This window comes from Anolis sagrei, chromosome X (genome assembly GCF_037176765.1).
Source record: "Anolis sagrei isolate rAnoSag1 chromosome X, rAnoSag1.mat, whole genome shotgun sequence".
NCBI lineage: Eukaryota > Metazoa > Chordata > Lepidosauria > Squamata > Dactyloidae > Anolis > Anolis sagrei.
The window spans coordinates 72,275,906-72,301,596 of record NC_090034.1 but is presented as its reverse complement, the minus strand read 5'-3'; the positions used below and the strand labels follow the sequence as shown (position 1 = coordinate 72,301,596).

General features: G+C 41.6%; 1 protein-coding gene across 1 annotated transcript; it reads right to left on the bottom strand.

Annotated features, from left to right (window-relative positions):
* Positions 1-211: 211 nt before the first annotated feature.
* TENT5B (terminal nucleotidyltransferase 5B) lies at positions 212-25,499 on the bottom strand. The gene is made up of 2 exons (XM_060784521.2): positions 25,081-25,499; positions 212-5,160 (listed from the first exon to the last, which is right to left on the bottom strand). The coding sequence occupies exons 1-2, from the start codon at positions 25,294-25,296 to the stop codon at positions 4,141-4,143; spliced, it is 1,236 nt and encodes a 411-aa protein (XP_060640504.1). The 5' UTR covers positions 25,297-25,499; the 3' UTR covers positions 212-4,140.
* Positions 25,500-25,691: the final 192 nt, after the last annotated feature.

Here is a 25,691-nt window from a genome sequence, read left to right as displayed (position 1 = left end):
ATCCTCACCCTAAAACCAGGTAATTTCCTGTCACTGGAACTACTTTGAAAATTGGAACTACAACTTTCACCATCCCCAAGTGACACAGCTGACAACACTAACAGTTTCAGTCTAATACATCCAGCAGGTTGGAGAAGGCCATTTTCAGGACATTGTTTGGATTTGCCCACAGCCTTTCAGCTTCTGTTTAGCCAAGAATGACAAACCAACATTTGAGAAAATAAATGTTTTATTAGTTTTTTTTAAAGGGATCAAATACTCAAAACATTGAAAACCCCTTTCAGATCACAACTAGCGTTTTCCACTAGCATCCTTTTGTTTAGCTTGATCTGCTCCAACAATGGAAAAAGCCAACCACATCAGGTGTTTTGTGCTGCTCTGGTCAGATTCAGAGAGACAACTGCCGAACACAATAGACTGGGATTGGAGAGATCATGCTGCTGGAATGGCATGAGAGAAAACTTGGTAGGGCTAAGGCATACTATGTAGAAAGGACAAATTAATGTTCACAGCAGGCAGTTATTTTCAGGACTGCTTTAAGCCTCGCAGGCTGGGCAAATGTGACAACTGATAATTATTTGGTGGACAAGTAAGACAGGACCAGATGGAATTAGCTTTGTCAGGCTCAGCCACGATGAGGGTGGCAAGCCTGGAGTTATCCAAGAGCAAACACTGCCTACCCTCCTCCAACATTCACATTTAAGTAGTAACCTGACCTACCTAGTATTATCTCAAGAGCAGCTGCTGGACTGCAACTCTTAATTCGTACAGCCAAAGATATTAAATCAGTGGTTCTCAACCTGAGGTTCCCAGATGTTTTTGGCCTACAACTCCCAGAAATCCCAGCCAGTTTACCAGCTTTTGGGATTTCTGGGAGTTAAAGGCCAAAAACATCTGGGGACCCCAGGTTGAGAACCACTGTATTACATACTGGAAGCTGTAATAGAATGGCATCTGGAAGGAGACACGCTACTCCCCAAAACAGCTAGCCCAGAAGTAGGTATTCGTGGCCTACCAAATCCTTAGGTCAATACTTCACCACTGTTAGATACCACTAAACCAGAGCAGCCTTGGATATCAGCAGTGAAAAAGAAGAGTATTAACACCCAGCAGCCCGTCACTATCCTACAATGCCTGTGCTATAAGCGTCTCGCCCATTAATTTTAAAGGATCTAAATCAGGCATGGGCAAACTTCAGCCCTCCAGGTGTTTTGGACTTCAACTCCCACAATTCCTAGCCTCAGGCTCCTTCCTTTTCCCACTCAGGGGGAAAAAGGAAAGGGCACGAGGCCAGGAATTGTGAGAGTTAAAGTCTAAAACATCTGGAGGGCCGAAGTTTGCCCATGTCTGATCTAAATGCAAGCTGCATAAATACATAGAAAGGAGACGCTAGCGTGAATTCCTTTACTGGAGCTATGCCACGCTCCCATATGAACAGAGCACCCACCAGATATTCCTGGACTCTCACCAACATGACCAATGGTCCGCGAGGCTGGAGTTTTACTCCAGAACATTTAGAGGTCAATCATTTTGAAGAGGGCCACAGAAAATGTGTGCTTTCTATTGGCACTGAAGTACCATTGGAAGATTGTTTTGCAGCAGAGAGGAACGAGGACTCATTTGGAAGCCCTTTATTGTGCTTGGCCCCACTTTTGCTCAGGCCAGTGGGGCAGAAGGTTGGCCTGGTGGGTGAGCAACCAGAACAGAACAATGACATCTTTTGTGTGGTCAAGCAAGAAGAATCCAACAGAGTTCAATACATTGTATTTATTTATGGTGACAGATTCTAAAGAATCTAGCAAGTCTCATGTCAGGCCTAGTGCATGACAAGTTTTGACAGCTGCAGAACACGTTCAAACATAAGTTGGGAAGTCCCATTCAAAGTGTCATACTTTTCTAAACCTCAGGGTATCCACACACATACAATCACAGCATATATCTGATGCAGCCTCCATTTGTAAGAGTTTAACTACACACACATATACACACCCTTCCCATGCCACAAAAGTGCATTTTTTAAAAATTCCTCCAGCAAGCCCTTAGTTATAGGGGAAGCTTTAAAAAAAAAACCCCAACAGTATCTATCATTTTAAAGAAGCAGTTCTATTATTTATCCTGGCCGTAATTCAGCCAAAAATGCTGCTAATCAGTTTTATTACTTTAGTGAAAACCCAGTTCTGCCCTTTTATATGTGAAACATTGAGAGGCTGCCTAAGAAGATAAGTGTAAAAGAAACCCTTTCAGTGTGTGAAAAAGAAAATTTTAAGTCGCTCTACATTAGGCAACGCTGCCACATTTCTCTTGGAACATGGAAGAATTCAGTGACATACAAAGGAAGGATCTAAACAACCAAGATAACTCCCTGCTTACATAGTATGAGACTTCTTTAAAAGTGGATAGCTGCCCCTTTGTAGCTTGTAGGAGTTGTGAAAGTGGGCAAAAGGAGGAGCAGATATTTGTCAGTATGGCAGAATATGTAATATGGGTTTGGCCTTGCCAATCCAGCTCACATTTCCCAGGAAGAGGCAGAATTTTACCTAGACACAATCCAAGTATGATATTTTATTTCAGTTTTTTTTTCAGCCTGCCCCAATACGGTACAGTTTTATTGCAAAGGAACAAGATAAGTACGTTGACCTTCAAGGATACAACCATGAAGCCATTCTTCATATAGCCCTTTCAAGAGCAGGCCTGCCCAAAAGCTACAGTGTTCATTGCCTCAGCTTTCTAAAAAAAAGCATAAAGAACTAACCTGAACTGACACATTATACAAAGAATTGCGATGCAATCCAAAACATCAGGAAAAGAAAAAGGGAGTATTGTGCTGTATAATTACTTCAAAAGCATATGTGTTTGTACAAGACGCTAATAGTCTTCTGGACACAGATAACTGGCTTTAAACAGCTCTCTCTCTCTCTCTCTCTAGGAAAGACCAAACTTTAGGGCACATCATTCATTTAACAAAAGGCCTAAAGTTAGGCAATAATATCAATTCTTATTCTGACATGGAGAGGAGCAGGTGGGCACAGGCAACTGATAAGAACAGATGAGCAGCTCTCAAGACTGAAGATCATTCTAGAGAGGCTGCAATGGTTTCCATTAAGAGGACTGGGATTCTTGCAATCACAGCTCTATGGCTGCGACCAAGAATGCACTGGACTGTCCACATCTGGCCATGTTTCAGGTCCAGTCCATTTTAGCCTGCTGCTAGTTGGTCGACACTATTTCATATTACAACAAACTCTCCTTACTGCCCTCTCCCAATCGAAAGAGTGCACTGATGCAAATCCTTTTCTTCACAAATTCACCTCTTAGGTTTTTGGCACTGCACATTTATTTGAGTAGTATTCTGGGGACAGGTCCCGGTTCCTTTTCTTTCTCACAATAAGGTGCAACATCCATCCTGTCAAAATATCACTATTATGAACCACAGATTTGACTACAACTTCCAGGTTCCCAAAGTGAACAGGGCCAATAGCCATGCTGGCCTGGGGTGGGGGGTTGTCTGGGAGTTGTAGTCCGAAAATATAATTTCTCCAAATGCTAGTATGGACCCAGACCCCTTTATTCTTGGCTCTGCTCTAACTATTAATCAATACTGCTGGTCCATCAGATAGAAAACCATGGTGCAGTGGCTGCTCTTGCAAACCCTTGCCCATGCCCTTTTTCTTTTCGAGAAATGATTCAGTGACCCTATCCCCCAAAATTAATTGTAGACATATCCAATTGAACCACTAATAGGGAACTCTCTTCCCTACAGAAAAAAATAAATCAAAGGTTAACAGGCACTTGAATAGGATTTCTTTGGTCCCTTAAAAGGAATCAGCCGCTTTGGCGTATCTTCTGAAACTGAGTCTGCACAACCATTAATGCTTCTTGTACTAAAAGGAGAAAAAAATCAGCTTGCATTTCAGGTAGTGCAGCTCTACCTTTAAATCTAATCCTATCCACCCACCCCATACATAACTCAAGCATTTTTTTTATTGTAAACATTTCTGATAGCTACTCATAACACTGCACAATTGCCCCACAATATACAGCAGACTTAGTTCCAATGAAGGAGCAAGAGGACCATTTTTTTTTCTTCAGAGCACACAACCTCTGCTCCCCATGTGACAAAGACTGGCACCACTTCAGTGCTCAGTTGCAGGGGAGCCAGGTTGGGTAGGAGTGACTGCAAGGCAGGAGAGGCTGCATGTGGGTGACATAGTAGTTGACATTGATTTCACTGACATACGGTGCTGGCTGATAATAGCACGTGACATTTGTGACCGTTGGGATTATGTTCTGCTCAGCCAGGACCCTCACAGCCAACATGGCAATGAGGTTTAACGTCTGCCTCCTTTCATGTCCCATCAGGCACACTGTACTTTCATTCACCACTCTGTGAAGGGTCATCAGGCAATCATACCTTTTACTCTCCATTCCAACAAAGTGGCTCTGGAGGTAAGACTCTAGCTTCCTCTGCTGCTCCCCTATGTCAGGAAAGTCAATAAAAAACCTGGAACACATGTATCGCTGTAGTGCCTTCATGTCAACTTCAGATTTGGGCTTAAATCCTCTCACGAGAAGGTTGCAGTACTTCAGAAGTCCCCCGCCTCTGATTTCTTCTGGATTCCTAGTGGCAATGATCCGGTTCCTCAGGTGGTCCATCGCCTCCTCAAAGTCCCCATACATGCTCTCCCCAGTGACAGTTGGGTGGAAGTTTGCAGACATTGGGTTTTCAGAACACTCCCCAAAAAGCAACAGTGAGTCCAATATTATCTGGAAGGAATCCACGCTGAACTCAAACTGACGTCGGAGAGAGTCTACAAATTTGAGTTCCACATTCTTCCCACTGTTGTTTGACAGTGATATAAGGCTCCAGCGATCTGTTTCATTGCACACTTTCACTAGTTTCTGCACATAGGCCTCCTTCAGAGTCATGGGAGTGATCTTATCTTTGTTTACCCCTTCTGGGAGGAAGTCCAAGAGACAGTCCATCACAACATCTTTCACCAGTTGGAAGACATCCTCACTTTTTAGGTCGACTCCAAAGATGAGATCCAGGTCTTTATAGCCCAGACCACTGTCCTGATGCAGCACGTAGCTTGCTGCTGAGCCATTCAACCTCACATTGTGGACTGTGATGCCATGTTTTTCCAGACGGCTGCGGACCACCTGCAAAAAAAGAAGAGGGAGACTGCTGTCAGCATTGAGAGTTAGGAAAACAGAAGACAACTACCCAAGAACCTTCAACTACCCAAGAACCTTCAACAAGCATCTGGCTGGGGAGTTTGAATAGGTGTTTTGTGTTATTTAGAGCATAAGGTGGATCACAAACACTCCACTACTGAAAAAAAAAGCGACAGCACTTGTGACTATTATCTGCACCACCAAGATCATAGCACCCTCCTTCTTTCCTGTTGTGTCAGAAAGTAAAGCAGATGCTCTGTCCCAGTGTTCTCACACAGCTCTATGATGCAGCAAAACTCTTCAGAACCATCCTGTAATTGTAATAACAAATATGGTGATGGTCACCAACAATGGATCCATTCACTCTATGTCCCCTGCTGTAGTGAGGCTCCCTGAGCACAGTACCTGTCTATATTTAATTTAGAACCCATTTAGAAACAGCACAGGAGGATAACCTCATCTGATACATCATTATCCCCTCACAGCTGCCTTATACAGAAACCTACACACATTTTCTCTGAGGAGCCATTGGCATGCTGAGGAGAGAAATTAACTGGGAACTGACATGGAGATTCAATCCCAAGTAAAGCCAGATCAAGTGAATCAACTGCTGAATGGCTTGTCTCTTATGCACACCCACTGAATCACCAGCTTTACCACAGCTGAACCAGCAACTACAGTTAGCACAGAGTTGTCTAACAAATATGACCATCTGCTTTTTGCTATTAAAAAATAACAATACAGAAAATCCAGTCACTGATCATCTGCCATTGCATCTAGTTTGACCTTAAATACACTTCATATTCTGGCTCTAACAGCTGCATGCTTACTAATGGGACTTCAAATCTTTCACAATGTGAACTGGTGAAGCTGCTTCTATTTGCACCTTAAAGCAACACATGCAACTACTCACTCCTACACCTTTTATCCCTTGGCCAGGATTTTATGAGAATTTTCCTTGAAATACAAAATGGCAGGAAGAGTCAAGGGAGGAGCTTGCAAAATCAAACATGCCTGATACAAGATTTAGATAACAAAAGGTAATCTTTGTGTGGTGCGCCTACTAAAATTCAAGTTTCTCATCTGCATTGGACAGACTTACTGGGGCATCTACAAGATTAGCTATGCCTTAAGAAGTTACTTGTAGGAATTAAGGTCATAATATGTCATATGGGCTGCTAGTGACACTTTCTAGAACTCTTACTATAACTTCAGTAGGAATATGGGAAAACAGATGCAGTTCTCAACTTCAGTTTGAATACAATTAGGCAGAAGACTGAATTACAGTTAACTTAGACACGTCAACAAAGCCTAAATACTCTAAAGGCACCTGATTATGTCTGATGTAGTAAACTAAACTGCCAGCCTTGGTTAGTATTTGGATGGGAGACCATCAACACATATTAGGTGCTGTGGGTTCTATTTCAGAAGAAGGAACTGGAAAAAACACTTCTGTGTATGCTTTGAAATTTATGAGGTTGCTATAAGTTGACAGGCAACCTGCACACACACACAAGCTACATGTTAGCTGTCCTCTGACTAAGTTTATTTATTTATTTATTACACTTGTATACTGCCTTTCTAAACCTACCGGCAACTCAGCCTATCGGTGACTAAGTAAGGCTAAAACAGTGGTTCTCATTTTGGATTTCAGCTCTTATAATACCCAAACCACTGGTCATGTTGATCAGAGCTATTGGGAGTTGAAACCTAATGCATCTGAAGCACAGCCCTGGCTGAAAATCACTGGACTCAAGGTAGAGATGAATGATCAAGAGAGAGGCAATGATAACAAAAGATACATGTTTATCAGTGTCAACAAAAACCACAGATAGCCTATGTTTATAGTCATGTCATGCCTCCAATATATGGTAGAGGTGTGGGTGGGGGCAAATGGACAGACTTCATTTTGTCAAGTTTTTGATACCTTGGTAAAATCGTATCCTTTTCCTAGTAGCAACTTATCCAAATTAGGAGTATGGATGAATTACACCAGCTACCCACTCACCCACTCCTTCACTATTGAAAACTATGATAGGCCTTTAATAGTTAGCTATACAAGTAGAAATTCCGCTACAATTCAACATGGTGAATTAAATAGCTATTATCAATGTTGTACCTGCCACACAAGCAAAATTAATCTACTAGGATATAAGGTAACTCACTTATGGGTAGAACAAAGCTTGTAACAGAGTTGGATATCTTCCTTTTGAGAACTTAGCTTAATTGCAGCAGCGTGATCTTCACACCCAAGAGGTCCATCACAGTAGCTCAACTGCCTGAACATCTTATATTTTTTTACCTCATTTGGTTTGGAGGAACACACAAAGAAGTGACTGCCTTTTTAGGTTACGTAAGACTGACACCTCTGCATTTAGGAATGACTCATATTTATCTGTTCGGAGACATGTGCCATTGTTCATATGAGAAAACTGCTGTTGAGCCACACAAAGCATGCAACTATGGATTTTTTGAAGTATAGGAAGAACAGTATCAGCTGCTCTTTAATTAGCATTTAAATAACATTAGAATGCTACATTAGCATGACCACAGACCCAAGCTCAAACAGACATTTTTGTAATTGGACAGCCTCATTATGGAACAGGCATTGGAACCTTTTTATAGCCCTCTATCCTTGACACTGTGGAATCTTATATGTACAAATGCTTGTAGGTTTCTCATGTTAGGGCTGAATACGTATCCTGGGCAATTTGCATGTTTCCTTGTGAGTCCCAAATAAATGTCCTAAAACGGAGGCCAAATGATGGTGAAATCCTAAGAACCTTCCACCTCTGCTACTACCTTTTGCAAGATTGGTTTCACCAGCAGCAAGGAAAAATTGAACCCCCCTCCCCCAAATGTCTGTTGAATTTGGGAAGAGGGAACTTTTCATAGTACATGAAGCTCCTAATGAGAGCAAGGTAAAAACTAGTCCCCTGGAGCCATTGCAATGTGATATACTGGCGCCTTTCTCTGTAATTTCCTTCACCATGCTAAATACAGACTCCACCGAGGTAGTTCAATGCTCCACCCCGTCCCAGTGCTCTCTACTTTCATTTGAGTGCCCAAACCTACATGCTAGCCGAAATATTACAGCAGAAATATGCCAGGTTGCAACTGACACAAAGTAGGTAGCAAGCATAATCTTTAGTGTTCACTATTTACAAAAATTTGGTGATTCAAACTGTCACCCAATCACTGAAGTGACCCTACTTATATGTACCAAATACTGTATACGTTAGGAAGACCCCCACCTTAGAAAATTTCAAGAGGAATCTCAAAACTTGGTTTTTCTGATGCGCTTTTGGAGAGTAGCCGTATTATCATACACAGTTGCTCCCCCTCAATGGTTTTTGTCCCCAGAGTATATTCCCCACCTGTATGAAGGTATATATTTATGACCCCATTCCTTTACAAGTTTCTCCCTCACAAACAATCTGCTCCATCCCTATCTCATCCTGATTTTAGTATTTTTAGTATCTTAGTTTTTATCAGCTCATTGTTATGTTATTTTATTTTACTGTGTATGATTTTGCTTTATCATCTTTGTACTCATATGTTGTATGTATTTTACTGTGTTGTTATTGTGCTTTGGTTTTACTTTACTGTAATATGCTGTTGGGCTTGGCCTCATGTAAGCCGCCCCAAGTCCCCATTGGGGAGATGGTGTCAGGGTATTAAATAAAGATTATTATTATTATTATTATTATTATTATTATTATTTATAATGCTGTTATCACTACAGTTCTATTCCAGCCTCTCTGAAGCATAAGAGTGATCTTTGGTTTTGGAAAAATATGCCAATATTACATAAGGCTGGTAAGGCTTTGAGTATGGTCCCAAAGGTAGACTATCTAGCTGTCCTTTGAAGACTAATTCAGTCAATTAAGAGTGATCTGTGGCCAGAAAGATGGGCATCTGCATTGACTGAGAGCATACCTACATTAATGCCCCCTTTACAGTAGTCACTGCAGCAGTTCTGGAAGGAAGATGACCTCAACATGCAGCCTCTACTTTTCTTTAAACTCTCTGGATTTTAAAACAAGAGGATTAGCTTTTGTTTAGCCATTATATCAACCCACTCAGGTTGCTATAAATGAGCATATGATGTCACTCTTGCTTCTTGTATAAGGTAAACATGTTACTTCCTAAATATACCATAACAGGTTGCGTCCACTGCGATTCATTACCAATACTAAATATTCATGGCTGTTCATTATCAATACTAAATGTTAACATACCAAGGTGGCAAACGTTAAATGGATGAGAGACTAATTTCCCAGTGGATGCTCAGGAGCCAGATCACAGCTTTCTTTCCCATTCAGTATAATTTCCTAAACATGAGAATCAGTCAGGAATTGTTTCTTTATCCGTTGGCTAAAGTTCCTTCTGGACATGACCACTTCCTCTACCTTTTATCTCCTGTTCAACCAAATCCAGCTCAGCAACAATCAAGCCCCTTTCCCGTGAGCTACAAATTAAGCTCTTTATCGCCAAACTTACTATGCTATACTTCCCATCTTCTCAATTCAACACTATTTCTTTCATCAACACTTGCTGCAGTCGCTACATACCAATCACCTTGTCCCAATGAAACGCTTCAAGGGTCCTCACACTTCTTGACATCTGTGCTACTGATTCAGAGGGAGCAACAACACAAGTCACTCTACATTAACCATAACTATTCTACTAAAAGGATCAGTTTCTAAACATGAGCAAGACCTACTAATTGTGTGGTCAAGGTAGATCAAATGTAGCAGGCTACAGCCATCCAGTTATTGTTAGGCTCCCAATAATCCTCGTTACCGCCTATACTGTCAGAGCTGCTGAAAGTTAGATAAAGGAAAAATGTTTTCCCCTGACATTAAGTCCAGTCATATCTGACTCTGGGAGCTGGTGTTCATCTCCATTTCTAAGCCAAAGAGCCGGCGTTGTCCGTAGACATCTCCAAGGTCATGTGGCTGGCATGACTGCATGGAACGCCGTTACCTTCCCACCGGAGCGGTACCTATTGATCTACTCACATTTGCATGTTTTTGAACTGCTAGGTTGGCAGAAGCTGGGGCTGACAGCAGAAGCTCATGCCACTCCCCGGAATCAAACCTGCGACCTTTCAGTCAATAAGCTCAGCAGCTCAGCACTTTAACCCACTGCGCCACCAGGGGCAATAATAATAATAAAAATAAAAAGTGGAAGGGGCCCAACAACACCCCCCTCCCCCAAAGTGGGCTATGATGAAAAGCTTAGCAAGCTATTTCAGCCTTGTTTGACAGCTCTGCTTTCTATGTCCACTTGGTGCTAAAAGCCTGAATAAGGTCTGCTGGAGTCTGGCATCAGAGGGCTGAGAACTTTTGCTTTAAAGAATTCCAAATGTTAAAAGACTTCATTCACAGCAACCAATCTGGATTCTTACTGAAGAGACAACTACAAGATAACACTACATGATGGTTTGACATTTTGGAACTTTTAGAAAAACACACAGAGAAGCAAATGTTCCTTAGAGTTTTAGATTCTGAAAAAGCATCCAAACATTAAATGAAAAAATATCAGTAGGGGACCATCATTGTCAGTGCAATTCCTACAGAGAATATTTAATATTTAATATATTATAAAAGGCAAAAATGAATTATTTTGAACTGAACGAATTAGAATGTGGGGCACAGTTGTATGCAGATGACAAGACATTTGACTGGCAAGGTGTATAAATTTTTGTTTAAAAATTGGGATTGATGAAGTTCTTAAATACTTCATAGAACTTCAAGTGTTGGTGGCTGTTTACATCTGGGTATTAAGGTATACTTTGTTTCATTGTTGAAATATTATATTGCAGCTGTTCCTTCTACTCTATCTAGGCCTTTATGCTTTTCTATACCTTCCTGGAATTTTTAAGACCCACACATGTAATGCATTTAAACAAACATGTTTGTCTATAAACACATGACACATATACTGTACATAACTTATAACTTGCTACATTATATGAGCCCAGGCTTACACCTCAGGAGGATCTTCAGTGTGTGGAAACTGCTATTGTTTAACACAGCACATTTTCTGCTACAATAATTTTTAAAAATCAAAATCCAGTGTGCCTTATTTTCTTTCAGTGACTCACTGCAGAGGAATGAAGCCACCTCCCAAACAAAATGAATATGCAAGCAGCTTATTGGCACAACATTAGTGCCTACTAAGCACACTGTTGATACTTTTTGGACAAACAAATCCCTAGTAATTTGTGGTGGTGATGACACACAGCCGAGCAGGCTATTTCTGGGCAAAAGGACTGTACTGGAAGCAGCCTTCAATGTTAGGCAGCTTCTCTCTGGAGGGAGTCAGCAAGCATCAGGAACAAGCATCAAAGACTTTTGTGGCTTTGAAATTCTACTGCCCCAGTTTCCTACACAGATGTGTAACTGTGAAATGAAGTAACATTACTTTGATGTAAAGACAACTTCAAACCAATCAAGAAAAGGTAATTCTCGTGTAAGAACTTTGATGATTCCCATCTTTATAGACATCAATCTGATTCTCTTCCAGCACAAACAAAACAGAGTTCCTCTAGCTCCTGTTCACCCAACTGCCTTCTGCATAGCACATGGAAAATGCTACCAAATTTGGAAGCTAGAACTGTACATCTGAAACTGCAGGACACATACTATCACTGCAGTTTTATTGTCCAAATTGTTTTCTATAAACTTTTGCCAGAGCAAAGGTAAAAATGAATTATTACTTATTAATAATTTTGTTGATTAGCCATTAGGCCATATCACAATACCAAACCAAACAACAAGGCTTGATAAGGATTACACTCTATGTAGCAAGTTAAAATAAGACATTTATAACAATGCAATAAATATGATATAAAACTGAGTATATACATATTTGCTTATTACTCCTACAATTTACAATGATCAGCCCCACATATGTAGTTCTTAAACATAATGCTTTGCTTAAATACAGAGCTGTTTTATATGTTATTTTGGGGTCTTGTGTAAAATTTGTTGTTCTGATGCGAGATTTCCATTACATTGTCCATTTGATATATGGACCAAGGTAGAAATCTCTCACCTTCTGATATAATCCACAATCAAATAATATGTGTGCTATGTCCTCCGGGTATTACTTATTATTCAGTGATCTGCTGTGCTGAAAACCATCTACAAGCAACACACTGAAACTGTTTATTAGAAGTACTTATTTATTTTTATTTACTCTATTTATATTATAAGTAGCTTCAAAAGTCAGTGTTAAGGGTTCATTTGAATAGAAGCCACACAATTAAACATTCCATATTGTTCTCACCCAAGCTGGAGCTTAGTCTACTACATTGCCCTTGAAAACATACAGCAGGACCACCATATTCCGGTAGAAATCTATCTTGACAGCCATAAGTGGAGTTTACCTATGACTACCTTTACCCAGAAGTCCAGGATAATATAAGTTTGCGACAAGTTGTTGTGAACTTGTTGGGTCAATCTTTTACTGATGAAGGAAAAATAGGAAAGTAAAAAGGAATCCATAAAGTGATGCCCATGTTGGACACAGTAATAAAGTTGAAAGATCTTATCCTGCTGCATTTAACTCTATATGTCTCCAACGCTGTGCCAAGGTAACAGCCAGTAATGACACCCTTGTGATTTTAAGAGTGAGAAGACTCTTCCTATTTGACGTGTTTCACCCATCTACTCTGAAGAATTAATCTAGTTTGACAATACCTTGAACTGCCATGGCTCAGTGTTATGGAATTCTGGGAGTCATAGTTTTATAAGGTCTTTAACCTTCTCTGCCAGAGTGCCTTGCCAAACTATAACTCCCAGGATTCCATTGCATTGAGGCATGGCGGTTAAAGTGGTGTCAATTTGTATTCATTCGACAGTTTGGCTGCGCCCTCAATCTGTAGTTCAATTCTGTAACAGCTCTAACATCTTTAAATAAGGTAGGCTATAGCGACTTGACCAAGTATAGATCTAGCCTTGGGCAAGTAAACAATATTTAAGCATAATGTGCCTCATAATCCCATATGAAAACCTCAGAATAGGTTTTGATTCTGCAGACCTATCTTTCTCCAGGTCTTCATTTCTCTACAATTTCCTTACGCAGGGAACATACTGATATTTAGAGTCCGGATTAAAAAGGACTTTGATAAAGAATTATTATACATCTCGTGCCCATTCACATACTTGTGGCAGGGACCAGGAGCCTTGCTGGAACGTCTCCATTCCTGTTTGACAGCTATAGCTACCCGGCAGTCTTTGTCATTTCCAAGTTCAGCTAGAGAACCCTGAGCCCCAATGGCACACATCCAACATCATAGACCAGATACCATTACCTCAGCAGATTTATTTTTTACTAGAAGATGCCAAGCTCCATATAAGCTGACAAAAGGGTGCCATGCACCATGCAAGATCATCAGGGCAGAGTCCAATATCTGACTTGGCCACTTTGGTCAGTGTAGTCCACAGCGGCTTCTCAAGGTGGCTGGCTTTTGCACAAAGACCCTAGTGATATTACATTGAGACAATCTGAATTGTGTCACTGCTACTGTTGCATTTTAATATTTTCCCAGTGTTGTCTTTATAGGGTTTGTGATGACTATATTTTGCCTATAGCACTAATCTTCATGTGTGGATCAACACAGCAGTACTTCAGTGACCTCATACACTAGAAACTGACACAGAACCACTTGTCTTGCTTTATTCCACTCTTAAAGTTAGACATTCCCAGACAACTGACATACAGGAGAAACCAGGAAGCCTTATGTCTGGCCCAAGCCTTTCTATGGGGAAGCAACAGGTTTTAACTAACCTGAACTGTTGTACTCTCTCATTACTTTGCAACAACTGGAATCTGCCTTTTAAAAAACAACCAGTCAGAGGTGGGCTGACTATAAACTTTTAACTCAAGATAGTTATGTCTGACACTGTCACTTGTACCTTTGCTGCAGAACTGTTACAGAAAACTGAGTGAAATGTTCAATAACATACAAAACTCATGATCCTGGGAGGGCAATGAACATCAAGTATGCTGAAGAGAAGTTATGAAGGGGCCCTCACCTCTCTGGAAAGACAGCTAATGATCCATGTCAAAGGGCATGGTATACTGCAGTCATGTGCTACATATGGGAGCACTGATGTGTAGCATTCGTGCCTCAGCATGAATCATGCTTTATGGGTGGCTGAATGCAAGTCTGCTCCAGGAAAGGGAAACACCCTTGGTAGAGGACAACTACCTTGAACATTTTTGGTTTCTTTTCTTTCTTAAAGATCATCACTATTCAAACAGCTCTACCAGTTTATGACCCTACAGTTCAAACCCTTGGAAGCCTTGTCATGTTATGTGGGGTGTAGCTTGGTATAAGAAAACTAGTTTCAATCCATCACGCCAAACATTCTTACTGAAAACACTGACAAAATAAGATTGCCTTTCGATGTACGCACACTAGCAAACATACATAATATACCCCATGCCTGGGATAGCAGCTCACCCATAAACTCAAGATCCTTCCCAATATAGCAAATGTTGCCAGCCTTGTACCTAACAGGAAGTGCACACACACATCAGCCCTATGAGGAAGTCACCCATTTGACGTTTGCCATTTCCAATGCCACATTCTTATATATCATCTCCATCAACCTTTAATACAATGGCCCTACTATTAGTATTCTTCAGGGATGGAGAAGGAACAGCCTTCCAGATGCTGACAAAATACTATTCTCACTCCCTTGACCATTAACCATGTTCTCTGGACAGGATAAAATAAGAGTTCAACAACATACAGAGCAGGCATCCTCAAACCGTGGCCCTCCAGCTCGCAGAATTCCTGACCATTGAACATTCTGGCTCGGGCTTCTGGGAGTTGGGAAGGGCTACAGTTTGAAGATGCCTGATATAGGGGGCAGACTTCTCACCTTTACACCAGTCTGATGGATTTGGATTGCAGCATTATCTTCTGCTGGACTGTCCTGCAGCTGTTCTCCTTTTTCAACACCATTACCCAGATAGTTTCTAGTGCAATTCATTTTAGAATGCTCTCTTTATATCTTGAAAGTCCCCTTTTACCACAACCCAGTCTAGACTGTTCTCAAACACATGGCATGGTGAAATATACAGAAGTGGCTAGGAAGCAAGCTCTATCTGCTCAACCTGCTTACGGTAAATGTTTTTGTTCACAACCAAAAAGTTTCTTCTTCAAAATCCCATCAAGAAACTTTCATACATTTGAATCCTATTGTTCTAAATGCTGCTCTTTCTAGGTCAAGGCTGTCTCCTAAGTAGGCCATTTAAACATAGTATATGACAAAGCACTGTCACCTTTCAAGTGAACAGAAGGCCTGAAGACAATATTTGGCTAAGAAGTTTGAAACCTTTTTCTATATTAGGATCAGTGGAGGCATCGTTACTTTGAATCCACTGATTTCTCTAATCCAGTGCCTCTCATACTATGTGATGTGCAGACCAGTACTTCCCCCGCTGAATGGGCCAGGAACCAGTACCATATTTGTGTCTAATACAATTGATTTTTTTTCTTTCCTGGAAACTCAGAGGACTGGTAACTGATGGCATATGGTTCACAGCTTCCAATTCATTGTGAGCAAGTTTCAGTAGCATGTTTCAGTAGCATGTTGGACAACTACAGCTGGCTAGATGCTCTGGGACTGCAGCTCCCATAATCCTTCACCTCTGATTGTGCTGACTAAGACAAACGCATCTTCCAGGCTGCAGTTACCCATTGTTGCTCCAACTCAAAGCTATGTACCGCAAGAGCTGTATGTAGAAATCTCTTCCAATCCAGTTTGCTCTCCCCCCCCCCCCCCACTTGACTCCCTCCTGCCAGCAACTATTTACAGCCATGCAGCTTTTACTGATGCAGTTCTTCTGGTAACATAATCCAGAAACTTCACCTGTGCAGCCATCCATCTTCCAACTTCAAGTACATTCCAAGGAGGGCGACAACCCAGGGACTACATATAAGCTCAATGCCACATCTGCAGCTGAAAACCAAATGTCAGCACCAGGCAAAAGTCTCTTCTTTACAACCACAGAATTCTTAGTACAGATGTATTACTGGCTAGGTTTCTTTGCCTGTTTCAAAGAGGATACAAAAAGTATGGTGGCACCAGTCTCTTTAATATTTGCTGCAACAGTAGCATTATTACTTGCTCCTTGACCCCTCTGTATAACTTCTTTCTGGGATGCAGTCATTTCTAGTCAAGAGCCCAGAGGAAGGGACACCTGAAAATAAGGATTGCCTCCACCATATAATATCCTCTGTAGGCTATATTTCAGATGAAGGAACTGGCAAAACCACCTCTAAGTATTCCTTGCCTAAGAAAACCCTATGAAATCCACGAGGTCACTATAAGTCAACAAGTAACTTGAAGGCACATGCACACAGAGACTGTTAAACTGGTTGGGAAACTTTTTCCTCTGTCCAAATCTAATTACAAATGCAAGCTCTAGTTCAGAAACAAGGTCACTGATACAGTGCGACATATCAGAAGCACTGGCCACCCTTCAAATATATCAGCATTGGTTTACATTGCTGGACTATTGTGAACACTAATCTCTTGCAAACTGAACTTTTAAAAGTGTGCTCCATTTAAAAAATCAACTCTTGAAACTGCAACTCACTTGTGTAATACAGCGGCTAGCCTCAAAATGAGCTTTTAATCAGGAAAGCCTATGTTTTACACTGTCAGAACACATCATAGAAAAGTTTAATATTACTATTAGTAGTATATGTTCCAAAACTTTGGGCGGGGGAGACTTATGACAGTTAGGTTGATCATAACTTGGTGCTTCAGCTTCCAATTCATTGTGAGCAAGTATATGGGTTAGACTAGAGAGAATTCTTTAATACATCTATGATTACTCACAAAAGATACTAAGACGCCAACACACACATAGCATGTTTTCTAGTTTAGAATGAGCCACGCTTGTTAACATCTTATAAAATCTATCTGAAGTCTACACAAGCCTAATGACAGTTGACAGCTAAACAGATTAAGGATACAACCTGTGACACACTTATTTGGGAGACTGACCCACTGAACTGAACGAGGCTTACAAAACAATAGATATCACTAGGATCATGTCATTTTGAAGGCTTCTTCCTCCCTTATGCCGACATAAGGGAAAGGGGAAATGCTAACATGTAACAAATCTAGAGAATTTTTACACAAGTTTACTCAAATGTTAGTGATACTCTATTATTGTCCTTTTCAAGGATGGGTCCTATTACATATTTAGCTGCATACACTATTGTAAGCTGCTTTTGGTTACTGTATTTCTGCCACAGGGAGAAAACCAGTGTGGTAAACCTGTACATTCCTGACCACTGTCATCATTTGTTTGTTGTGTCTTCAAGTTATTTCTGGTTTATGGTGACCCAAGTCAAAGGGGTTTTTGCTTTCCCTTCCCCTGAAACTGGGGGACTGTGATTTGCCCAAGGCCACCTAGTAGGATTTCATGGCTCAGAAGGGATTTGAACTCTGGTCTACCAGTGTCCTAGTCCAACATTCAAACTACTTCTTGCTTTGGCTAGCAAGTATTATAAATAACACCATAGTATTTATTAATTATTTATTATTTATTAATTAGAGGAAGTATCTTAAACCAATGCTCAAGTTTGATCCTATATACCTTTACTTTGAGGAAAGCCCCACAGAATGTAATTCTCAATTACAGTACGTATGTTAACCGACTTAATTTAAGTTCTAAATTACAGTAGAGTCTCGCTTATCCAACATAGACGGGCAGAACATCGGATAAACGAAAATGTTGGATAATACAGTCTCCTACTGTTACCCGTCCAATGCGATGCTAGACACCTAGAATACTAACAGGGTCTCAAAGGGTTAAGGCACGGCAACGTCTAAGGGCTAGAACAGCCCAGTAGGAAGTGCCTGAATACAGAAGAGGAGCGTGGAAATCATAGAGGGAATGAGGGAGGACACTTCCAGTCTTGTTTCTTTTTCCCCTTTTCCTCCCTCCTTCTTGTCTTGCCCTTTTCGCTTATTGGGAATGGAGAGAGAGTTGGGGAGCGCTCCTGGAATTGAAGGGGAAATGCTGGCGGAAAAGAGGGGCATCAGATAAGAGTGTCAGATAAAATGGAATGTCGGATAAGTGAGACTCTACTGTATATTGTATTGGTTTTATTGTGAGCAACTTTGAGTCTCTTTTTTAGAGAGATAAAGTGGGATATAAACACAAAAAATAATTAATCAAGGTATATCTTAACTGAACTGTAAAATATGTCATTAGCCACTTATTTCACAGCAGGAGAAAAACAAAGGATAAACTAAGTAAATAAAATTAATTATATTTCTGCCTTTCCAAAATATAGATTTTGATCACAGCATTATGAATGGTTTATACATGTTTAGTTGTATTGTTTTTAATATTGGAAGCTATCTGGAGTCCTAGTAAGCTTTAGCTCCTTCGGAAGTCAGGCCAGGAGAAAAACAGGTTATAAACTGAATAGTTTTAGCCTTTGTGAGTCCCAATTACAATAATATACACCCATATAAATTCCTGGGAGGTCTCTCATCTTTTAAGAATATAGGTTGAATATCCCTTACCTGAAATGCTTGGGACCAGAAGTGCTTTGGACTTTTTCCCAGATTCTGAAATATTTGGATTTACATAATGCAATATCCTGGAAAGGAGACTCAAGTTTGTGCCCAAAATTCATTTATACTTAACCACATAGCCTGAAAGTAATTTTATACACTATTTTAAAAATAATCGTGTGTACGAAACAAACTTCGTATTCACTGAACCATCAGAAAGTAATGGTGGATAGTTTAAGATTTTGGAGGATTTTGTATAGGTTTGGCTATTACTCATAGCAAACTATTCCACCCCACCAAATTAACCAAGAGTTCAATTACAGAGATTTTGACAGGGTTATCCCTCTTAGGTGCTGTGGCTTAAATACCCTAAAGGCACTAGATCCCATCTGATCTTGAAAAGTAAGCAGGATCAGCCTGGGTTAATAATTGGAATTGATGGTCCTTGTGGTCTCTTCCAACTCTATAACTCTGACCATCAAATGAATACCAAATATTATAAGATGCATTTCAGAGGAAGGAACTGGTCAAACCACCTTCAAGTATTCGTTGCCTAAGAAAACCTTATGAAATTCATAAAGCTGCTATAAGCTGAGGGCAAACTGAAGACATACACATAAGGACGAACACTGGTGCCTTTCCTCCAAACTTCAGAGCAAGGTAAAAAGGTTTCCTCCTAACCCTCTTCTACACTGCCCTATATCCCAGGATTTGATCCCAGATTATCTGCTTTGAACTAGATTATATGAATCTCCACTGCCAGATAATCTGGGATAAAAAGATAACCTGGGATCAGATCCTGGCATATAGGGGTAGTATGGAAGGAGCCTTAAACCAATGGTTCTCAACCTGTGGGTCCCCAGGTGTTTTGGCCTACAACTCCCAGAAATCCCAGCCAGTTACCAGCTGTTAGGATTTCTGGGAATTGAAAGCTAAAACATCTGGGGACCCACAGGTTGAGGACCACTGCCTTAGACTGTCAACTCCCAGAACCCTCAAGCAGCACAGCAGCAGTCCAAAAAACTTACCCCAAACCCAAATGGACTGACAACAAATCCCAGGTGGTGTAGGTGCTACTTCAGAGGAAGGAACTGGCCAAACACCCTCTGAGTATTTCTTGCCTAAGAAACCCCTATGAAATTTATGGGACAGCCATAATCCAGTAGCCAACTTGAAGGTGCACACATACAGGGACTGTCCTTGGTCCCTTGCTTCCAAACACTACTGGCCAGAATTCCCAGAACATGGGGCAAACATGGGACTGTTACTCCCAGAATCCCCCATTAAAGAGGGTTTTGAAAATGGCATCCCATAAGACTAGGCTAAATTTCAGAGGAAGGAACAGGTCAAACCGCCTCCAAATAGACATCTCCAGTGAGTTAAATATGAAATGTATGAGGTCACCATATACTGACAATGTGATTTGAAGGTGCACACAGAAGCTCTGACCTTGGTCCCTTCCTCCTGAAACACTACACACTTGAACTTCCACAGCATGGGGGAAAAGATACTTTTCTCGACTCTCACTTCCACAACCCCTTAATCAACAAAGCTCCCAAAAGCATAGCCCAAAAATTCTGCCAACAAATATCAGAAGCTGTAGGCTCTTTTTCAGAGGTAGCAACTGACAAAACCACCCAGCTCTGAGCATTCCTTAAGAAAACCACGCACAATTTATGGGGTTACTATATGCCATCAGGTGACAATGCATACAAGGTCTGACCTTGGGCCTCTCCCCCCTCAAAAAAAGAAACACCACATACTAGTGCATGGAGAAAAGTGAGAAGAAGTCTAAAAAGAAGAGCCTCAAAGGCCTACAAAGGAATTCCAGTTACTATAGGCTCTATTTCAAATGAAGGAACTGTCAAGTGCTGGTTGGGAGATTCTGGATTTGCAACCTGGAATATGCTGACTGGGGGATGTCAGGACAATGCCTGGACACCTACAGCAAATTAAGTGTAAAATGTATGGGGTCCCCCTGCTAGCTGAAGGATTCTGGGAGCAGCAGTCCAAAAAGAAATGCCCCAAAACACTGTTGAGGAACAGCAGGACTGCTGAGAATAGCAGGTGTCCTTCCTCTGTTTCAGAGGAAGGAAAGAGTGAAAACACTCAATCTGGGGGCATTCCTTGCCTATGAAAAACCTATTAAATTCACCCAGACACCATAAACTGACCTGAAGGTATATATATTACTGTCAGGACTACACCTGGGTACCTCCAGTGAGTGAAATGTGAAATTTATGGGGTCACCATGTGCTGACATGTGACTTGAAGGCGCACACACAAGCTTTCACATCCAATTTTGGCTTTAAAACCCCCGAATAAATCCATGGGGTCACCATAAATGGACTTATCCTTGTCAGGACTAAACCTGGGTATTACATGTGATATTTCTCTCCTCCGGAGGCCGCTAAGGAGAACCAGACTCTATTTTATACACAATTTCAGGCCTTCTTCACCTTAGAAAGCCCTAATAAATCCGTAAGTGGGCTTGAAGATACATATATCCCTATCAAAATCAAGCCTGAATACTTCCAGAGAGTTAAAGGTGATAAGGGCTGCCAAGGAACATCCAGTACTTTTTCATACCCAATGTCAGGTATTCCTTGACTAAGAAAAGCCATCAGAAGTCTCTAAGTGCATGTGATGGTACATATATTTCTGACAAGATCTATATGTGCCTAACCTAAGAAATCCATGGGATCACCATAAATTGACCTATTCCTATCAGGATGAAGCCTGGATACTTCTATTTCTGAGCAAGGAAGAGACAAACCCCCCAATTTTGGCTTTCCTTAAGAAACCTCTAACAAATCCACATTGACATAAATGGACTTGAAGGCACACTTATCCCTGTTAGGGCAAAGTGTGGATACTTCCAGTGAATTAAATGTGGTATTTGTTCTTTCTCAAGGGCTGCCAACGATCACTAGGACTCTTTCACATGTAATTTTGGATATTCCTTGACTACAAAAACCTAATAAGTCCCTAAGACATACATATCCCTGTCATACATTTTCCTGTCAGTGGGAGGGCCTGAATACTACTCCCACTGAATTAAATGTTTTTTTTTCTTTCTTCCTCAAGGGCTGTCAAAGAACACCAGACTCTCTTTCACACCCAATTGGGGAATATCCTTTACCTAAAAAAGCTCCAATAAATCCACAAATTGACTTGAAGGCACACTTATCCCTGTCAGGACTGAGGCTGGATATTTCTCGGGAGTTAAATGTGATTTTTTTCCTCCTTTAAGGGCTGTCAAGAAACACTAGGCTCTACTACACACCCAATTTTGGATATCCTTTGCATAAGAAGTCCTAATAAATCCATAAGACACATATATCCCTGTCAGGTCTAAGCCTATGTACTTTGTGAGTTTTTCTCCTTTAAGGACTGCCAAGAAACACTAGGCTCTATTACACACCCAATTTGGGGCCTTCTTTGCCTTAGAAAGCACTAATAAATCCATAAGTGAACTTGAAGGCACTTCTATCCCTATCAGGGCCAAGCCTGGATACTTCCAGTAAGTTAAATGCAATGCTTTTCTCCTTTAGAAACACTAGGCTCTATTACACACCCAATTTAGGGCCTGGTTTGCCTTGGAAAGCCCTAATAAATCCTTCAATGGACTCGAAGGGACATCTATCCTGGTCAGGAGGAGGCCTGGATATTTCCAGTGAGTTAAATGCCATGTTTTTCTCCTTTAAGGGCTGACAAGTCACACCAGGCTCTCTTTCACACCCAATTTGGAAGTATCATTTGCCATATAAAGCCCCAACAAATCCACAAATGGACTTCAAGGCACAGCTATCACAGTCAGGACTGTGCCTGGAGTTAAACGTGACATTATTTCCCCCAAAAAAGACTGGGAAGGAACACCTGGTTTTGCATCCAATTTGGGGCCTGGTTTGCCTCAGAAAGCCTTAATAAACCCTTCATTGGTCTCAAAGGCATATCTATCCCTGTCAGGCCTAAGCCTGAATACTTCCAGTGAGTTAAATGTGATTTTCCCCCCTTTAAGAACACTAGGCTCTATTATACACCCAATTTTGTTAATTCCTTGTCTAAAAAAGCCCATGAGATATGTGTATATATCCCTCTCAGGCCTAAGCCTAGATACTTTCTGTCAGTAAAATCCAATGTTTTTCTCCAGCCAAGAAACACTAGGCTCTATTTCACATCTGATTTGGGGCCTGGCTTGCCTTGGAAAGCCTTAACAAACCCTTCAATAGCATCAAAGGCACATCTATTCCTGTCAGGACTATGCCTGGATAGTTCCAGTGAGTTAAATGCAATGTATTTCTCCTTTAGGCTCTATTACACATCAAATTTGGAGCCTGGTTTGCCTAGGAAAGCTTTAACAAACTCTTTAATTGATTCGAAGGCACATCTATACCTGTCAGAGCTAAGCCTGGATACTTCCACTGAGTTGAATACAATGTTTTCCTCCTTTAGGCTCTATTACACACCCAACTTGGGACCTGGTTTACCTAGGAAAGCCTTAACAAACCCTTCAATTGCATCAAAGGCACATCTATTCCACTGCAAATAATCTGTTTCTTTCTTATCTCCCTTGAGTTTTTAATCAGCCTTTCTTTTATCCATTACATGTAGCCCGCCCATTGACATTGTGATTGTGCCTATTGTAATTTTATATTGCTATGTTTTCATATGTTTTATGTAATTACATTGTTTGTTGTTTGCATTTTCGGTTTTATTTTATGTAATTGTTGTCTGGGCTTGGCCTCACGTAAGCTGCTCCAAGTCCCCATTGGGGAGATGGTGGCAGGATATAAATAAAGTTTATTATTATTATTATTAAATGCAATGTATTCCTCCTTTAGGCTCTATTACCCAATTTGGCCTGCTTTGCCTTGGAAAGCCTTAACAAACCCTTCAATTGACTTGAAGGCACATCTATCCCTGTCAGGCCTAAGCCTAGATACTTCCAGTGAATTAAATGCAGTATTTTCCTCCTTTAGGCTCTATTGCACACCCAACTTGGGGCCTGGCTTGCCTTGGAAAACTTTACCAAACCCTTCAATAGCATCAAAGGCACATCTATTCCTGTCAGGACTATGTCTGGACAGTTCCAGTGAGTTAAATGCAATGTATTTCTTCTTTCGGCTCTATTACACACCCAATTTGGAGCCTGGTTTGCCTAGGAAAGCCTTAACAAACCCTTTAATTGATTTGAAGGCACATCTATCCCTGTCAGACGTAACTTCCACTGAGTTGAATACAATATTTTCCTCCTTTAGGCTCTATTACACACCCAACTTGGGGCCTGGATTGCCTTGGAAAGCCTTAACAAACCCTTCAATGGACTCGAAGGCACATCTATCCCTGTCAGGCCTAAACCTAGATACTTCCAGTGCATTAAATGCAATATTTTCCTCCTTTAGGCTCCATTGCACACCCAATTTGGAGCCTGGCTTGCCTTGGAAAGCCTTAACAAACCCTTCAATAGCATCAAAGGCACATCTATTCCTGTCAGGACTAAGCCTGGATACTTCCAGTGAATTGAATGCAATGTTTTCCTCTTTTAGGCTCTATTACACACCCAATTTGGAGGCTGGTTTGCCTAGGAAAGCCTTAACAAACCCTTTAATTGATTCGAAGGCACATATATCCCTGTCAGACCTAACTTCCACTGAATTGAATACAATATTTTCCTCCTTTAGGCTCTATTACACACCCAACTTGGGGCCTGGCTTGCCTTGGAAAGCCTTAACAAACCCTTCAATGGACTCGAAGGCACATCTATCCCTGTCAGAGCTAAGCCTAGATACTTCCAGTGAATTAAATGCAATATTTTCCTCCTTTAGGCTCCATTGCACACCCAATTTGGAGCCTGGCTTGCCTTGGAAAGCCTTAACAAACCCTTCAATAGCATCAAAGGCACATCTATCCCTGTCAGAGCTAAGCCTGGATACTTCCACTGAGTTGAATGCAGTATTTTCCTCCTTTAGGCTCTATTACACACCCAATTTGGGGCCTAGTTTGCCTTGGAAAGCCTTAACAAACCCTTCAATAGCATCAAAGGCACATCTATTCCTTTCAGGACTAAGCCTGGATATTTCCAGTGAATTGAACACAATGTTTTCCTCTTTTAGGCTCTATTACACACCCAATTTGGGACCTAGTTTGCCTTGGAAAGCCCTAACAAACCCTTCAATGGACTTGAAGGCACATCTATCCCTGTCAGGCCTAAACCTAGATACTTCTAGTGAGTGAAATGCAATGTTTACTTCCTTTACTCTATTACACCCCCAACTTGGGGCCTGCTTGGCCTTGGCAAGCCTTCCTAAACCCTTTCAAAGGCCTGGGCACGCACCTGGACGACCCTCCTGGGCGGGACGGAGAGCGTGGGGAAGTTCCCCCGGCCGTGGACGGGCACGGCCTCCTCGAGGATGTGGTCCAGGCGCTGCACCTGCTCCCAGCTGAGGACGCTGAAGCGGGCGTCGCCTTCGCCGGGCGGCTGCGCTTGGGGCTGCTTCTTCTTCTTCCCCGCCTCGGAAGCCCTCGAAGGCCCGTCGCCCGTGGCCCGCATCCCGAGAAATGAGGGGGAAAGAGGCGGCCGAGTTGGGCAAAGAGTCCGAGCAAGGGTCCAGAAGAAACACCAAACCGGCCGCCACCTCAAGGAATATCTGAAGGGACTGGAGGGGGCGGGGAAAGGGAAGGCCGAACCCCTGCTTCTTCTTTCCTCCCTTCTTGAGTCCAACCCGTCCCCTCTCGCTCCCACTTGTGCCTCAGAACTGCAAACTGCGCCCCTCGCGCGGCCCCTTTTATACCCCAAGAACGCCGCGCCGCCATTGGTCCACTCGGATCAACCAATGCGAAGCGAGCCTTGGCAGCTCGGGGCGTTTTCATTGGAAGGAACGGAACGGGGGGGAGGGGGAGAAAAGGAGTCGCTTCTTCTATTTGGGAGGAGGGAGAAAGTGGGTG

Excerpts from the sequence above, each read along its gene's own strand:
- TENT5B (XM_060784521.2), bottom strand. The coding sequence starts at position 25,296 with ATGCGGGCCACGGGCGACGGGCCTTCGAGGGCTTCCGAGGCGGGGAAG. Across the intron at positions 5,161-25,080 it reads CGCCCAGGAGGGTCGTCCAG|GTGGTCCGCAGCCGTCTGGA; the intron begins GTGCGTGCCCAG and ends CTTTTTTTGCAG.